Genomic DNA, 19,502 nt, shown 5'->3' with positions numbered 1-19,502 from the left:
CCTCCATGTATTCTCCAGTGGCTTAACCGGACCTACAAGCGCTGGGTTTCTGTTACTCTTGGGCGGGCTCCAGTGCTTACCTTGTAAAAGAATGAGTATTGGTGTCTAGGGCTCTGCCCACCAGCCACGGCTGGTGCTTTTAAATGTCGGTCCACTGAATACCAAGGCTGTATTCCTAAATCCTTCTCCTCCGTCTTTAATCCAATTCCAGATACTCCTTGCCTGTTTATCTCATTCTTGCTGGCTGCAGATTTCTCCCTCGGTAAAGCTTTTTTTCTGTCTTTCTCTTCCTCCGTTGTTCCGTTTTGTGTGTTTTTCTCTTAAGTGCCGGTGGCCCCCACTGCCTTCCACCGGTTCAAATTAAGCACTGGTAGGCTCCATATTGTATTAATCGATTGCTTAACCAGGACCTCCGAGTGTTGGGTTTCTGGTATTCATGGGTTCGCTCCATATAGGATTCTCTGGTTGCTTAACTGCACCTCCAGGGTTGGGGTTCTGTAGCCATGGGAGGGCTCAGAGTAGCATTCTTGTGGTGCTTAACCAGGCCTCCAGGGCCAGGCATCAGCCGCTCATGGGTAGACTTCATAAACTATTTTCTGTTTACACCCTCGGACCTCAAGTGGTAGGACTTCTGTCACTCATAGGTGGACTCCATGTAGTCTATTTGTTTAACCGTGTCTCAGGCCACATTAAGATGTTTGTAGGCCCTAAGCACTTAAAAGATTTTGGTGTCCCCATATCTAAACACACAAGATGATGGTCGGAATGTTGCACAATGGCAAAACATTCACCCCCAGTCACAGATCTGGTTTTAATCCATTGTTATTTTGCTCACCAAGCCACCCCAGTGCAGACACGGCCATATGCAAATCAGCCTTGACCCTGTGCCTTATGGGAACAGTCCAGCCCGAACTGCCTAGCCATGTTTTCCCTGGACCCGAAACAAGCATCCTAGGACCGGTTTCTGGCTATCAGCCATCTTCAGCCAGGATAGCTTGACTATAGTGGTGCAGTGAGCACAGGACCCACGTCTGGTCATACCCTTCCCACATAGGGTGAACAGCAAAACACACAAGATGATGGACGGAATGTTGTACAATGGCAAAACATTCACCCCCAGTCACAGATCTGGGTTAATACATCATTATTTTGCTCACCAAGCCACCCCTGTTCAGATATGGCCATATTCAAATCAGCCTTGACCCTGTGCCTCATGGGAACAGTCCAGCCCGAACTGCCTAGCCATGTTTTCCCTGTCTGGAATCAAGCATCCTAGGACCGGTTTCTGGCTATCAGCCATCTTTAGCCAGGATAGCTTGACTCCAGTGGCGTAGTGAGCACGGGACCCACGTCTGGGCATACCTGTCCCACAGAGGGTGAGCAGCAAAACACACAGGATGATGGACGGAATGTTGCACAATGGCAAAACATTCACCCCCAGTCACAGATCTGGGTTTAATCCATCGTTATTTTGCTCACCAAGCCACCCCAGTTCAGACATGGCTATATGCAAATCAGCCTTAACCCTGTGCCTCATGGGAACAGTTCAGCCCGAACTGCCTAGCCATGTCCGTAGCACATCCGCGGCCCGGAATACTTTCCGGGCCGCGGATGTGCTAACGGCCGACGGAGTCCCGCCCACTCAATAGAACGCTCGCACCGCAGCCGAAAAACCGCTGCGGTTAAGGAATACTTTTTGGGCCGCGGATGTGCTACGAACTAGGTAGCCTGTGGGGAGTCGTCTTAGAAAATGAGCAGGGCGTGAAGATTACCCCTGCCGTGGGAGCCCATGTAGCAAACATTTCTACTTTTGTTAATTACGGGCCCTGGTGATGTGTGGTTGAGCCTACACGGGTGAAACCGTGAGTTTTTAATTTTAACACACATATATCCCCACGGATTGGGTGCGCCTTAGCGTGCATACACCGCCGGAGGATAGTTTTTGGTCCTGAAGAATGCTGAGCTGAATTAGCATTTAATAGCTGAAACATGTCGACCTTCATTTTTTAGGGCACAAGGTTTCAAATATACAAACCTATAAGTGTCCGTCACACTACATTTTATTGATGCCGGCTAGCCCTTTATTAAAGTCAGTACAGGGCACAGTTGGTCATCTTTTAAATACCAATTTTTAATTCACTGACATTGCACTTTGAGCACTACTTCACTACACTACATCACACACACAAAAAACAGCTCTGCAGGTGTTGCAGCACACTGTGGGGACATTCGGTCTCCCCAGTGGGAACCCAATGATTGAGCATGTCACCAACTAGTGGTGAGTGAGGGTTCTTCTAAAGAAAAATTATTTTTTTCTTCCCCTTGTTTTCACCTTTCCACATCTTTCTTTAGTTATTGTGTATATATAGTTGCACATTTTTGATTTTTTTCATTTGTTTGCACAATTAGTCACTTCTATGTTGTTGTTATATAGTATCTTTGAGGGGTAGAGGAGTGACCAAACCACCCTAACTCTCCTGTTGTTTTTGTGGATTTTTCGAAATTAAACATAACTTACAATAAGATGGAAGATAATGTTTATTTTCAGATACTTCCACTTTACTTACAGGTTCACTTGGAGTTTCGCACCAAGTGCTGGCAATTAATCTGTTCCGTGCTCCGGTCGGCCGTTGGCAGACGGGAGCACTACCTCGCGGGTGCTGCCGTCGGCCAATGGCCGACGGAGCCCCGCTCACTCAATATAACGCCCGCACCGCGGCGGAAAAACCGCCGCGGTTAAGGCGTTAAAAATGTCTGTGGTGCCCCCCATCCCTTGATGCCCTAAGCAAGTGCTGATTTTGCTTAGTGGTTCTGCCGTGTCTCTAAGGACTGGGTTTCTGCTGCTGTATGGTGATAGCCTCCTAGTATTCCATAGCTGCTCCAGCTTCTGTCATTAGTGGGTGGACTCTGTCACCTCTCTCTGACCTCTCATCAATCCCCAGAGGCGGGTTTCACTCACTCCTGGGTAGAAAGATATAGGGGCATATTTACAAGGCCCTTGCGCCACTAGAGCATCACTTTCTTTGAAGCTCCTGTGGTGCTCAATGCTAAGCCATATTTACAAGGCCACGCAAATCCACCTTGCGTGGCTTTTCAAGGCCTTGTAAATATGGGCCCCTTTCACACATTACTCTGCGTCAAAGGGGCGTTCCATGGGTGCTGCTGTGGGTGTTCCCACGCAACACCCATGGATTCTGACACGTTCCCAGATTTACAAGGTTTTGTATCCATAGGAATGCGCCAGATTCTAATGCTCCCCCAAGGGAGGCATTAAAGTGGCGCAATGAGGAGAAATTATTTTATTTCTTCTCGTTTTTGCCCTTTCTATGGGTACTGTATACTGCAGCACACACACAGAAGGAAAAAACACCATCAATGATTGTTTTTGTGCAGGAAGGTGTCCCTTCCTGCACAAAAACAATAATCCCTGCAACACAGGCCCCCTTTCACCATAGTGCAAAGGGGCCTGCTTTGGCTCTAGGCAGCCAATTGTTGCTGTAAATACGACGCATCCCTGTCTTGCAATAGTTCATGCTTAAATGCGATGATTTCACCGGACTATGCTTAGAGCACATCTGCAGACCTACCAAACCACAGTCAACACTTTCCATACAGTACGATCTACAATCTACATGTACTGTGAAATCGTGCCCTGGAACCCCACGCAAATCGGAGTGCTTTTTGACTCTGTCAAGCATATGAAGCACTATATAAATAATACAATACAAAACAACTCCATGGGTGGCAAAGAGACGGCGTCTGCCAAAATGAGGCGATGAGCATAAACGGGTCTGGAAAACTCCTTGGGTCAGAGGGAGACAACAAAACATCTCACTCATTTGTACCTGGATACTGTCCGGGACTGGAGAACACAGCGGGTTAGAGAAAGAATGGATACTGTCCGGGACTGGAGAACACAGCGGGTTAGAGAAAGAACAGATACTGTCCGGGACTGTAGAACACAGCGGGTTAAAGAAAGAACAGATACTGTCTGGGACTGGAGAACACAGCGGGTTAAAGAAAGAACAGATACTGTCCGGGACTGGAGAACACAGCGGGTTATAGAAAGAACAGATACTGTCCGGGACTGGAGAACACAGCGGGTTAAAGAAAGAACAGATACTGTCCGGGACTGGAGAACACAGCAGGTTAAAGAAAGAACAGATAATGTCCGGGACAGGAGAACACAGCGGGTTAGAGAAAGAACAGATACTGTCCGGGACTGGAGAACACAGTAGGTTAGTGAAAGAACAGTTACTGTCCTGGTCTGGGGAACACAGCAGGATAGAGAAAGAACAGATATTGTCCGGGACAGGAGAACACAGCAGGTTAGAGAAAGAACATATACTGTCCAGGACTGGAGAACACAGTGGGTTAGAGAAAGAATGGATACTGTCCGGGACTGGAGAACACAGCGGGTTAGAGAAAGAACATATACTGTCCGGGACTGGAGAACACAGCGGGTTAGAGAAAGAACAGATACTGTCCGGTACTGGAGTACACAGGGGTTAGAGAGAGAAAGGATAGTGTCCAGGTCTTGAGAACACAGCGGGTTAGAGAAAGAAAGGATACTGTCCGTGTCTGGAGAACACAGCGGGTTAGAGAAAGAACAGATACTGTCCGGGACTGGAGAACACAGCGGGTTAGAGAAAGAAAGGATACTGTCCAGGTCTGGAGAACTCAGCGGGTTGGAGAAAGAAAGGATACTGTCTGTGTTTGGAGAACACAGCGGGTTAAAGAAAGAACAGATACTGTCCGGGTCTGGAGAACACAGCGGGTTAGAGGAAGAATGGATACTGTCCAGGTCTGGAGAACTCAGCGGTTTAAAGAAAGAACGGATACTGTTTGGGTCTGGAGAACACAGCGGGTTAGAGAAAGAACAGATACTGTCCAGGACTGGAGGACACAGCGGGTCAGAGGAAGAATGGATACTGTCCAGGTCTGGAGAACACAGCGGTTTAGAGAAAGAACGGATACTGTTTGGGTCTGGAAAACACAGTTGGTTAGAGAAGGAACAGTTACTGTCCGGGTCTGGGGAACACAGCAGGATAGAGAAAGAACTGATATTGTCTGGACTGGAGAACACAACGGGTTGGAGAAGGAACGGATACTCTTCGGGTCTGGAGAACACAGTAGGTTAGCGAAAGAACAGTTACTGTCCTGGTCTGGGGAACACAGCAGGATAGAGAAAGAACAAATATTGTCCGGACTGGAGAACACAGCAGGTTAGAGACAGATACTGTCCGGGTGTAAAGAACACTGTGGGTTAGAGACAGAACAGGTACTGTCCGGGTCTGGAGACCACAGCGGGTTAGATAAAGAACAGATATTGTCCGGGTCCAGCGAAGACAGTGGATTGGAGAAAGAACTTATACTGTCCGGGTCTGGAGAACACAACAGGTTAGACAAAGAAGAAACTGCGTGGTGAAGCCGTGATTGTTCAAATCATAGGGAAGACTGTCATGTTAATGCTAACATTAAATATACACTATCACACCAATCAACAAATGATAAACATTACCAATCTTTTAAGAGATGACATTCATAAGTCTTCCTAGGTATGTGAAGCCTAAGTCACTATAGTATATTGCTATTTAATATCGAATATTTCTATCCATCACTTTCTAATTTATATAGTAGTGCCAATGGCTTACTTGTTATTAGGCAATTTGATGCTAATAAAATTATTTGTAAAAAATAATTAATGATAGGGGCTTTCAGCCAGCCTTCTTTGTTCCTTGGTTTTTGTTACAACATTCATTTTTTGCTTTCATCCACCACAGGATCTAACCAAGGACTATGGGTCACCCCACTTAAGCCATTGGCTTCCTTCATTATGAGCGACAGTATTCTGCTTGATCACAACGTGTTTTTCTGCCTACAAAACAGTCCTCTTGAGCGCCCAGGACTGCGTTGATTTTTCATATATTTTTTTTATCCTGCGACACTACTAGAACACCCCATACCACCCCATCCCCTGCGTGAACTGCTAGAAAAATACAACCATTTAATGGCTTTTAATGCCAGTCAAGGATTAGCACCTCTGCATGCAGCTGCTTGTATTTGTCACCCCTCATCCAGGTGCCTGCGTTTGAATGTGCTTCCAACCTGCTCAAAGATGGCCGAAAGGGTGAGCATGTAGGCGGTGGACATTTTTGAATGATTCTGTGAAGCTTGACTACCGAAACATTCAAAGATGCCTGCCAGTGTGCACGCATGCATGCTGTCCCATTTTTCTTTATTTTTTGCAATAATAATTTACTATAATATATATATATACTTTTTAAACAACTATTGGTAAAGGAACCTAGTCTGGCAATAATTACTGAACTACTGACTTTGCCAGTGTTTAATATATTTTCATGGTGCATCTCCGTGTTTTTTTCCTCTTTCTGTCTCCAAGTCCTTAACTTTTTAACCTACATAATACTCAATGATTTAATTATGAGTTTTGCATCTATTTAAAATGTGTACATCTCCTAATTTTTTACGTTTTGTATGACACTAACAATATTACTCCTGTAATGTATTCTATCAAAATTCAATTGGATTATTTGCTTGTGAATCTTTGTTTTTCTTAAACTTAAATAAACATTTTTTAAATTTGATAAAATGAATAAAAGGGTACCTGCCACATTGGGGCATAGTGTCTCATCTTCTGGAGAACTTTCTGGAGAGCGAAAGGGAGAGAAGAAGAAAAAGAGAAACAGAAAGACAGTGAGAAAGAGAGAGAAAAACGAAGGGAAAAATAAAGCAGATGGCTGTCTTATTGACAAACGTTTGGAGAAATACTGAAGTCATGATGGGAGGGAGGGCAAAAGGGAGAGAGAGCGAGAGAAGGAGAGAGTGATCCTTAATACTCCAAAATTCGAGTGTGCTTTGAGCACAAAAGTGAGCAGTTATCCGCGTTTACAGAAACTGTTGCGTTTCCTGCTAAGATTACAAGTAATAGTGGTAGAAGACAGACAGACGGGAAATAAGCTCGGTCAGGTTCTGTACCAACTGGTGCACCATAACCATCAGTGCATATTAAGGGTTTCACATAGGGATGTCACCTATTTGCGACAGGAAAATCTTCTATGTAGGGTTTTCGTATGAGGACACATGCAATGGTAATCGATTTATTGCCCTGAAAAGGGTGAAAGGCTGAGTAGACCGAAAGGATCTTTGATCGTGAGTCAAACACACATACGTGCAATGGGTAGATCGCCCACTGAGACCCGTTTCATATAGGGAATCTTCATTCTATTATATGGGAAAAGTTAATTGCTTCATATAGGATGTTATCAGTGCCTCACCCACAGAATGTTTAGTTTTGTGTGTTGAACACTTAGGCCCTGATTACGTGCTATTGCGATATATATCGCCCTTGATAAATAACGATACCACAGGGTACGTTATTTATCTGGTGTGATGAATAGAACCTATTATGAGTTTATGGGGAATAACAAGTACTTTTTGGTATTTAACGCAACAAAATCCGCATGATACGGTAAATACTGTATGTTTTACCTGGTTACGTTTGGCAATTTCGACCTAACAAAATTTCACGAAGATTGAGTTATTTAACATATCCTGTAATTTTAGGATATGTTAAATACCTTCACACTCGTAATTGCAACCCCTGGGTAAAGATGAGTTTCTGTGTGGGTTGTAAAATTAGGAGGAACTCATAACCAGGCCATGAGTATTTCATTTGAGGATCACCGAGAACACTCACCTGTAACTTCCGCTCAGAACTACGTTGCAGTCCACCAGCAGAAACTTCTCCATCAGCTGGCCCTTGAAGGACTTCCCCGTTCGGCAGTAGTAGGTCGGTCCTGAAACTGTTCGCACCCTCAGGAACTGTAAAACAATGGACGCAAAAAAAATTACTAGACGTCTTCCTACTACAGGATTGAACAAACAACGTGTTATGGTGTGTACAACAGAAAGTAAAACGGGACCGGCTTCCAATCCGCCCTGCTCATCAAATACGTTGATTCAGTGTTTAAAAGTGAAATTAAGGACACTGAGTCCAGACTGAGCTTTTACGAGTAGAAGAAAAAAAAACTAACGCCGTGATTCACAAAGGTAACTTACATTTTGAATAGTATACACTTTTGAGTAAGTTTAATACTTTTTGGCTATTCACAAAGGGAAACGTCCTTTAGGACGAAGCCAGAATCACGCTGTGCCTTCACAGCGCAGCTAATAGAACGGATGCGCCTTCAGCACGCACTCATTCAGAACGTAAGTCGGTACAACGGCTTGCTTTTTTGAGGGTGCATTGGTGGAATGGTGATGAATTTAAAGTCCAACACGATCCCTACTGTTACGCAGACTGGAGTTGGAATAGTAAATGAAACTATTCCAAAATCCAGCGCCATCCTAATGCAAGTTGGTATAACAACTTGTGTGCTGAACGAATGAGTGCTAAAGACGCGTTCACTCTAATGATGGCGCTCTGAAGGTATGCATACTAAACGCATGCGGAATGCCGTCATACATTCATTCACAGTGAGTAAATTTATTCTAAAAGTGTAACTTACACTCAGATTTTGTGAATAGCCAAAAAGTACTAAATTTGCTCAAAAGTGTCAATTACTCAAAAGTGTTGAGCAATTACTCAAAAGTGTAAGTTGCCTTTGTGAATCAGATGGAAAGCCAAATAATTAGAAATAAGCAAATATTAACAAAATGTTTACCTTTACGAGCAGATGTGCAAAGTGTAATAATATCCTATTTATTACCACTGTTGAGTGTGGGGAGGAGCATGAATCATGAGGGGTGAAGCCCTGAGCGGGTCATGAGGCCTCTCCCTCAACAATGGTAATAAATAGCAGATAATGCTCCGCACATCTACATATATGGTTTACTTTATACCATGACGTTATTTCATATGCACTTGTTTTAGCAAATGGTATTTAATCAAAACTAGGATGCAGGGGTTACATTTGTGCAGTATGATAAAATCACACTCAAGAAGACTACTAGGAGAGTTGCTCCCGGTTGTAAAGTAATTGTTACATGCAAACTAGAAGGCAGTAAAACACGTTTTTCCATTATCATTTGTGCTGTACTGTGGTAATAAACTCAAATTTGATATCTTTACTATGGTAATAAATGTGTCAGTGCGTCTTTATCTGTGTAGTAGGTTTCAATAACATGTTATTGGGACACATTTCGTTTTGCTGCCATGGCAATGCTTCAAAACCTCTGCCACATGTTTTACAGATTCAATACACAGTGCAATGTTGGTAGCAAATTAACACTTTCTGACCCACATTTTGCTCCCCCTCCCAACTTTGATGGATGTACCCAAAGTAAACAAGCATTGGAAATGCAATAGGTCTCGCAGTAGGAAAGTTTGAGCTATAGGTGTTAATTATTTTTTTGTTTTTTATTTATGTGTTTTTTCTAAATAGCTAAATTAATAGCTTTCTTCTTTACAAAGCCAATAGTTATAATTTTTGTAAATGTGACACCTCTAGCCTTTGTAAAGCAACATGTTTTGTATTAACGGGACTTATATGTGACTTATATGTATTGATATAAAAAAAATCAATGGCTTTAAAAAACAATTAATAATTAATACGTAAATAAAATGGATTTTATTTTATATTGCCAATAGCTTAAAGTTTATTAAATATATTTAGTGAAGATGCTGTGGTTGCGCTGAGTGAGGGTGAGTGAGGGTGAGGGTGAGTGAGGGTGAGGGTGAGTGAGGGGTTGAGGGTGAGTGAGGGTGAGGGGTTGAGGGTGAGTGAGGGTGAGTGAGGGTGAGGGGTTGAGGGTGAGTGAGGGTGAGGGTGAGTGAGGGTGAGGGTGAGTGAGGGTGAGGGGTTGAGGGTGAGGGTGAGTGAGGGTGAGTGAGGGTGAGTGAGGGTGAGTGAGGGTGAGGGTTGAAGTTGAGGGTGAGGGGTTGAGGGTGGGTGAGGTAAATTAATAAAGCTTTTTTTTCTGTGAAGTAAAAAGCAGAAAATACCACAACAAAAACATACAGGAAACAATGCAGCACAAGAATGCAAGATAAAAACCACAGTACAACACATCGTATTACAAAAATGTAATACAAAAACACAGCAATACAAAAAAAGCATATCACCACAGCAAAAACAAAAAAAAAACAACAAACAGACAACTATTACAGTGGCTTCACTTTACCAAAAATAGGGCCAGCCAAAAATGTTTTCAGCTCCTGTCCTCAGATTTGGATCCAGACCCAATGTGTTGGAGATACAGCTTATTTTTTTTATCTAGAATACTGAAGCTATTATAATTGTCTGACATGAAATTTTAGTAAATATCACCTGCCCTAAAACCAGACAATTAATCTCAGGAAAAAAAGTAGATTATAACTTATTTCACTAGCTCTGCCAGCATTACAGCAAATTCAGTAGCAGATGCCAGGGCCTTCAGGAAATGTCCAGCAAGCTTTATTTTGCAAATGTTCCCAAATAAATGAATACTTGGTTGTATATAATTAACAAGCGAATCGGTTTCAATAAATCACGACCCAGTAAACAGTCAAGTTTATTATATACTTGGTGGTTAATATGCATGGTAGTAATTTATTTTATAGTGCAGTTTTACGACTATTCTTCTTCAGTGTTGTAACTGTGTGACAAGCAAGTTGCATACCTGTATGGTCAGATAGCTCTTCGGAAACAAACTGGTGGCTTGTTCAGAGAACTAGCAGTAGCATAAGCAATAAAAAATAAAAAAGCACAAAGCAGGAAAAAAAGGTGCAGTAATAGTGTCACTGTGTGCTCTTTAATGCATTTACAAATACTTTGCTGGCACACTCATATTGGTTGCTATTTTAAGGTTTTCTTGTGTAGGGCGTGCTTGCTGGTTGAACAGAGAACAAACACGTTGCGCAGCCCGGGGTTTCCTGCTAGCCTTTTGCAGAGAGCAATTTGTCTGCACATATACAGTGCCTGTCCTCACCTTAGATAGAAACTATGCTATCGTGACGTTTTTGGTACAAATCTGCGGTTTACTTATAAGTTAGATATGGTATGTTCTCCAAACAATGAGTGACCAGAGAGAAAGAGGGGTAGGGGTGGAGGGGTTTGCCACACGATCGGCACATTTCTTCATAGTTATGAAGCTGGCGTTCTTTAACTTTATGGGTAGAAACTGGATTTAACAAACCGCCAAACTTCATATCTATTTTATTTACAGAAGCTGCACCCAGCTCTTGCAGGAATTTGCAAGCATTTCAAATTTAGCAGTAGGTAAACTGACTGGGGTGGGGGAGAGAGTAGGCGGGATGAACGAGGGGGGTGATGGGTGAAGCAAAAACACGGCGCCGGCCCAAAGAAAACACAAGAGTTTGCTGCCAAAGATAAAGATTAAACACAAGTGAAAACGTTTATTTTCTAAATCCTGCACAAAGTAAAAAAAAAAATAACACACGATCACTACAATGCATAAGCAGAGGCAAAAAAAAACACAAATGGTCTTCTAGTAATAGACTTCAAAAACAAAGTAGTACCTCAATCACCACGATTGCAGGAGAGGGACACTAATTAAGTATAATTAATTTGTAGTCGAGCAGTGCTCCACATAAGCCACAAGAAGTGACGTATCGCGACTTCTGCCTAATTGGAAGGCAGCAGAGGAAACTGATTACGCAATTGAGCAATGGAGAGATTGGGCGTGCTAAAAGCCCCTTATGACTTTTTTTTTTTAAACACAACTGATCGTCGCCATAGGGACAGCGCTTAAGCGCTGCCTACAGGCTCGAGCGAAAAAACATACCCTCTTGCTATCAGAGAGGCTAGCAGTCTCAGGTAGGACGATCATGACGGTATTTTTTTCAATTTTATGGAGCAGAACTTGACCTGAAGGGACTGGAGCGCAATGACATACAGACCAGAAAGGCCAAAACGTACAAGATACAAGAGGCATTAACCATCAGAATAAAAAGAAACAAGTCAGATGTTGTTGATGAACATTAGGAGCACGGAATTGGAACGCATACATTTTCAATGAGCGAAGGTTCAGATGTGATGAAAAGGGAAATGTGTACATGGTGTTATGGAGAACAGCGTGGATGTCAATGACAAACCCCAGAACATACAACCATTGTTGGTTCTGATGAACAATGGGATATGCAGGCGAGGGTTCATTCAAAATGACAGTAGCCCAGAAGCTTAGGGTTACAAATACCAAATTAGCCGTTTTTTTTATGCTATGTAATTCTCTGTACTGTAGTCCCGGGCCGGTCTGCTGACTTGTCCAGGCCAAAGACAGCTGTAAGCCTAATAAACAAGAAATAACACACCGTATTCCTTTACCGTAATTCTGCCTGCATGCTTCAAGGCCCGTCATCTTATAAACACGACAAAAACAGAAGGGCGGATCTGGCAAACTGAAGACAATGAAAGCCATCAGAAACTAGGCTTCGAATAAAAAAAAATGTGACACGGCAAGCAGGGGAGGGGGCGGAGCGGGTAAAATAAAGAAACGAGACGGAGGGAAGAGAAGGGAGGGGGGAGGAGAAATGCGACACGGCGGGAAGGGGAGGGGGCGGAGCGGGTTAAATTAAACAAACAAGACGGACGGAGGAGAGGGGAGGGGGGAGGAGAAATGCGACACGGCGGGAAGGGGAGGGGGCGGAGCGGGTAAAACAAGACGGACGTGCACGCGCTTTTAAGCTCAATGCGCATGCGCATTGAGCTTAAAAGTCACGGGCACTGCAAGGAATCGCCACGATTCCTTGCAGTGGATAAAGAGTGGATAAGCCCCCATAGTGTCGCTTGCTCGATGCGCATGCGCATCGACAGGCGAGACCTAAAAATGCCACAGTAGGCTAAATGTGCCTTCTGCTTAATTTGTGCAGTTATATAAAACTGTGCCAAAGTCATTGGAGAGAAAAAAATATTTCTGACCTCACTTAACTTTTCTGAACCATCTCTCACTCCCCTCCCCCCATTTCGATCTAAAGGAAACCGGAAATAGCAGCACACGTTGTAACTTCCTAACTGCTCGCCTCATTTGGTGCAGATCAATCAGTGTCAAAGTTATAAGCGAATAAACATTTTAAAATCCCTCCCAGTATGTGGTTAGTCCCTTCTTGGTGGATTGGCACAAGACATGCTTTCCGGGAGCCCCAGGTTAGTGGTTAGTGCAGTGGTTATTGTAGAGTGTCTCTTTTGCTCTCAAATAAATCATTCGATGCATTTGCTCTCGTTTCTTATGGTAGAGTCAATGAATAGGATGTAGGGGTGATTATTAGTGGGCGGTCTGTGAGTTCTGGTTCCAAAGCAGGAGGAGGTGTGCTCTATGCAGCGAGGCACGGGCAATTCGCAGAAATACAATAATAGAGAAGAAGGCTGCCAGTCATGCAACTTAGAGTAGGATGAATTTAGAGAGAGGAGTGATGCAGAGGGTGGAAGGTAAGGTGAGGGCCCTTTGGCAGGAACAAACCATTTTAAAGTCAAGGGCAATTTTTCAAGCAGTGTTTTGGAATACAGTGAAAACAGCATGCAATCTAAGGATTTAAACCTGCAGCAAGAAACATTATATGCGATAATGTATTATATTGAAGCATTTGCATAGCACTTACCACCCCTATGTAGGGTGCAGAAGTGCTAATCCACACGGACATGGGGTCCTGGGGTTGGAAGTCTGCTGTCTTTGCTTTCAGCCTAAGTGGAAAGTGTTTCCGTGCCCTGCTTAAAGTCCACTGAGATTCGGTTATTGTGTTATGGGACGCAGCACTTGGCCGTGTGAGGCATGAATAAAGTGTGATATACATGTACATGTTCATAGTTTGTGGTATGCTAGCAGGACTGCTGAGCTCTGAAGGTCCCTGTCAAGTCAAGATACAAAGGTGCAGCAGAAGAAAGGTGTATTTTAGGACTGTCTACGTCATTTGGCAGCGACCAGATGCACAACTGGTAAGAAGTTACCTGCCAACATCTTTTGAAATATACAGAATATTCTTCTCGGGTTCTGCACATGTGCAGATTGTGTCGAGACCTCGATGAACAAGGACACCAGCGCAAGACACATACACACAAAACTAGGACATAATACACTTCCTTTTTACATAGACATCAAATAACAGATGGAGACACACAGTACACACCAATCTGACCCACAGCACAGACCTACAAATGAGATCCCCAACAAGGGAAACAATAAAAAGCACACAAAGGAAAACACAATTAAGGGTCTGATTAGATCTCGGCGGATGGGATGCTTCATCACAACGGTGAGGGATATCAGATCCACCGAAATATAAATCCCATAGGATATAATGGGATTTATAGTTCGGCATGTCCGTCACCGTCGTGACTCAGTAGCCCGGCTGCTGATATGTTAATCAGGCCCAAAATCCAGGGTATAAGAGTTCCAACTCCAGGTAGACCATCTAGTGGAACAGGAATAAAACTAGGCATACATTCTCACCTACACAGGACATTTTCCAGGTCACAGGCTCGAATGCAGGATGCGTTTTGCCAGTCAATGGTGGAACAATTCTGGAGGCACCTTCACTCAGAGCCCCATTGTACATAGGCCCACCACTGGCAACATCAGGGAAACACTCAGGGTGGCACCAAGGACACGTTCAACCACTTGCCTCCTCCCACCCATGCAGCCTACCCTCCCACCTTTATCACCAGCTCTTCAGGGCCAAATCTGAGGTCCCTCTTACTGACTCCCCATGGAAGTTTGATTCTTACCTTATCACCTACACAATTCTATCCTTCTTTTTCACACTGTGGAAATTATAAGGGTTTATTTGTGTCTCTTGACTTAACAAGGCACACTTTAATGCACTTGCATAGCACTGAACCCGAATGACCAGAACTGCTGCACATAAATAGACTCTGCTGGAAAATGCCACATTCTATTCAAGATGTTGTCAAAGATAAAATGAGCAGTCTGGGAAGTTAGAGGTTTGCCACATTACAAGCTGTGTGGGTGTGTATCGCCAAGAACTATTTGTTTACTGAGAAACATAATTTTTTCTTTAAAATAGTATGCTCATCGCCATTTTGTACCAATAAACGTGTGCATGTTGTTTACGTATATAGGTACATGTGATGATGTTGACTAGGTGTAAGCATCACCACAAACATTTACTACAAGCACGCACCACACAACCACAAGCAATCACTATAAGCAATCACCACCATAGACAATCACAAGCAATCACCACCATAGACAATCACAGCAAGCAATCACCACCACAGACAATCACCGCAAGCAATCACCACAATCAACACCTCTAGAGTGCAGTTACCTCAGACCTGAGGCGACGCACAGTCGGCTGCTATGGTGGAACCCCAGGATTCTGGGCTTCCAATTACAACAAATCGCCCTACAACTGGCGTGGCATCCAAGACTCCATGGTTATCATAATTGCTAAATCACGACGAAAAGGTACAAGAAAGATTTATCGTACAATGGCCCACGGAGCAGGAAAAGGACCAGATGCACAAGTGATAAGAAATTAACTTCTAACATCCTTTCAGGTACACTGACTGTTCCACTCCGTGCAGACAGACCAGCTGGAGACACCAACACACCAGGACACCAGTATGGGACACAGGCACAAACACCAGGACACAACAATTCTTTTATGGTGTTTCTAATGTTTCTTTATGTTCTCAATTCCTATGCTAGTTGCAGCAGGAGGTCGTCCACTCTGTGATCCTATGGATCTGGAGGAGGTAACACGTGATGATCACCCTGGACAGACTGCACTACGGTGAGCATCATCTCGGGGTTCTGGTGACCTTTACAAACCACTCGCGCATCGGCCTCGTCACGATATAGGCATATCTATGATTCCATCACACACACAGAAATGCTGAGGGCGAGAGATGGGGAACATACCATGGCCCTAGACAGGCAATGCCTTCGCCCTCGGTCAACTATGACCGGCAAAGGCACAGACAGACACTCATAAGAAATCAATGAAGATGAGGATAGTGGAAGAGAAATTAAGAAAGGAAACCATATCACAAAAAATACAATAACCTTCACAGGAACGTGTCTTTCTGAGAGCTCGACTTCAATTCCAGGTACATTTTGTATTAACAGTGGACATGAAGAAGGTGACAGATTAAATTGAAGCCCACGCGAGTTTGAGTGAAGTGATGATGCAAAACTCATCTATTATGATTTTTTTTTAATGCATCCTGGGCTGCACTGATGACCTGTTCAAGCTTTTTTAACACAATATTGAAACAACATAAGAGACTGGGACGTGGTGTGCCTGGTATAGATCAAGAGATAGTTAGGTTTCTACAGGAAACTTTAATTTCTGTTTTTGTTTATTTTGTATGGCGTGCAAATGCCCAAAGGCGTTCTTGCACAAACACAAGAGACGAGGAAGCGGTGAGCCCTGGATCTGGCCCAGCCTAGCTTTTAATGCATTTTGAGAGTTCCTAACACCGAAGATTGACCCCCAGATGGAAGTGGGTTCTCGAGCGACACCATTTTGAATGGAAAAAAAAACACCATTTTTGATTTTCGTTATTCATGACAGAGAGGCACGAACAAGTCGAAGGGGACGGACAAGAATATAATGAAAAAAGAGATGTGAAGTGCCACTGGGGCAATTATTATTCAGCGCTATAAACCTATGCCGAAGAGATTGAATATAGCGTCTTCATGGATAGTAACCCAGAGCAGATTAGTTAAGTGCCTTGCTATTGGAGCGAACGGGAACAGGGGAGTGTTCCTGGCCAGCTCTAAGGTGCGAGTAGTAACTGTAGGAAGGCCCAGGTAAGAAGCATTTGCATGGTCCAATCTGGAGCCGATTTGAATGATGTTAAAATGAGTTTGTCGAGGAAAGAAGGGAGGGCCTTCTTCAGGACCTTTAAGTGCAAGAAGCACGTGGAGACCACCTAAGGATCCTGGGGTTTAAAAGAGAGATTATCATTGAAATGAACTTGCACGTTTTTCGCAGATGTGGAACAAGAAGGATAACGCCCCAGACACTCTGGCCACCAGGCGAATGACCAGATCGCGGGTGGGTCCTCCTAGGACTATCACCACCATCTTATCTACATTAGGCTTCATGCGGCGGTTGTTCTTCCATGCTACTGCATCGGTGAGGCAGGAGCTAAAGTTATGGCAAGCGACAGCAGAGTTCCGAAGTAATCTTAAAATCTGCTGAGTGTCTCCTGCATAATGCATGGTGGCCAGGCCGAAGGAGCAAATCAATTTGAACAGAGGAGAAACATTCATAGTAAAAAGCGTAGGCCTTAGAGATAAGCCATGGACTACTCTACATGTCAGCAGCACTGGCGATTAGTAGTATGGAGGTAACAGAACTTGCTGAGACCCAATCCAAGGTCTGGACTTGAATACCCATCACATGAAGTTGGAAATCAATACACTGTGAGATATTGTTTAAAAATTGGCAGACAAGTCATGCAGAACAAGGGCCAATACTCCGTCTTGGTCAATGATGATATGAAACTTATTTTGCACTTCAACGAGTGCTATCTCTAAGGACGGAAACCTGCCTGGTAGTACCCAAAAGGGAATTTGAGGAGTTGTGTGAGGAAAGATGAGCAGACACCTTCTCTTCTATCTTAACAATGAACAGGAGTAAAGAGATGGGACACTTGTTGTACATTGTACCTTCGTCCAGGGAAAGCTTTCATAGCAGAGGTCTAAGACAGGCATTTTTCCATTCTCTTGGAACGCAGACAGCTGAGAAAGAAGAACTGACCAGTGCATGGATTTGAGGGGCCAATGAGCAGGCAACCTGTTGAAAAATTCTGGTGGGACACGGATCGGCTGACTTGCTAAACTACAGATAACCACCAACTGAAATGGGTGAGAAAGTCAGAAATCCAGAATAGGAAGAAGTCCTAAGGAAGTTCATTTTGAAAAAGAGTAACAAATGGCCTGAATCTTGGTTTTAAAGAATATCAAGAGGGATTCACACAAATCCAGAGAAGGAGCGATGGCTACCAGTGCACAGTTAGTGCTACTAAATTCACACTGTATTTTAAAATAATCTTGGGAAGAAATATAAGCCCTTGATATCCGGGGGCATAAAATTGCATTCTAGCAACTGCAATTTCTTTCTTCTCATTTTTCATGGCCGTGTTATATTGATTTTAAGCCTAGCTGAGCAGGCTTGCCGCAAAAGGCGTTCAAGGTGCTTCCATGCCCGTTTCAGTCTCAGTGGATGATTGATTGTACCGAGGAGCACAGGGGGCTTAGCTCGATGTGAAGTAACTTATCTGACTCAGGACACTAGGTCAGAGACGGTAGTTAGGCGGTTGTAAAACTTGTCAGTATTGTGTTTTGTTTGGGGACATCATTAAAGTCAAGGACCGAGGTAGATAATAACTCTATGAGAGTAAAGACCAGGATTTTAGGGAAATTACAATTAATCACAAAGGTGGTGGCTAGACCTGCCTGACCAGTGAGTGACCTCAAATTGAAAAGAAAGCAATGGTGCCTGGTCGGACCACAGCACAGGGAGAGATTTAAAATTAATGAGTATGTCTCCATTAGTGAAAATTAAATTTAGCATGTGACCTGCCCCTTTTTTGGGATCAGATACCAATTGGGTTAGGACTAAGGCTGCCCAGACCTCCTCCTTCACCATCCATCCTACCCAAACGATCCCAAACAAGTGTCCTTTCCCTACAGCAAAACACTGGCCACATTTTACTATAGACTGCAAAATCTGTTTTCAACACAAACCTTTTATCACAGATTACTAAGACAAACTCTTGCCTTTACAAACACAGTAACGCTGATACAAATTCCTGGATGCAATGGCCGCCTTTATGTCCATCACACAACATTTGTAACACTGTCCATGAAAAAAAAAAAGAGACGATGTGGGACCCATACTCAACCAAACTCTCCAAACCACCCAAATTTAGACCTTTAGACCTCTTCACTCAATTTCTACACACTTCTCTCCATCCCCTTTATCCCATCCTTCAGGTCCTATTATGCGGCTATACTGCCTGGTCCAGTCTGATCTAAATGCCGTCAACTTCACCTCCATTTTGTCAACCTTCCTCCAGCAGGTCCCTTTACCAGTTGGCAACATTAACCAAAACCTGCAGAATGGAATCTTCAGTGACTCCTCTGCTTGCTTGGACCAGGCCCCCTTCTGAACTAGAGGTGTTTAATGCTTTAGATAATAAGTACCGAACTTTCAAAGATGAGCCCTGTTATTAAGGACAATTTGCATGCACAGGAATCTTTGGTTACAGCAACTCCTCCTACGTTTAGACAAATAAGCTAAACCACAAGCGACATAACTCAAAACAAGATTGTACAGCAATGTCTCACTTTCTCTAAGGTGCCGTAACACAGAACAGTAATTTCATACTATCATACGAAAATCTAGGATAAACTTGACAAAGTTTGGGTTTTCTCCCTCTGGAGGCTCCTTTTGAGCTTGCTTCGCTTTGATAGGATAAGGAAGAACTTAGCTGACACAGCAGAGTGGGCATGGATTGTGCCCTGTGTATGCATAACCGTGCTTGGTCGAAAACATATAACGTACAAAG

At 43.6% G+C, this 19,502-nt stretch overlaps 1 protein-coding gene across 2 annotated transcripts in view; it reads right to left on the bottom strand.

Moving 5' to 3' along the window:
* LOC147724855 (protein FAM83H-like) overlaps positions 1–19,502 on the bottom strand; it is a 233,759-nt gene that overhangs the window by 37,830 nt on the left and 176,427 nt on the right. For both annotated transcript variants that reach the window (XM_086966350.1, XM_086966349.1), the window contains exon 4: positions 7,721–7,845. In XM_086966350.1, the coding sequence (XP_086822476.1) occupies positions 7,721–7,845 (125 nt within the window). The remainder of the gene's footprint in view (positions 1–7,720; positions 7,846–19,502) is intronic.

Source organism: Lissotriton vulgaris, chromosome 4_1 (assembly GCF_964263255.1).
Source record: "Lissotriton vulgaris chromosome 4_1, aLisVul1.2, whole genome shotgun sequence".
Lineage (NCBI taxonomy): Eukaryota > Metazoa > Chordata > Amphibia > Caudata > Salamandridae > Lissotriton > Lissotriton vulgaris.
Note: the sequence above shows the minus strand (reverse complement) of the source record. Positions and strands in the feature narration are given on the sequence as shown.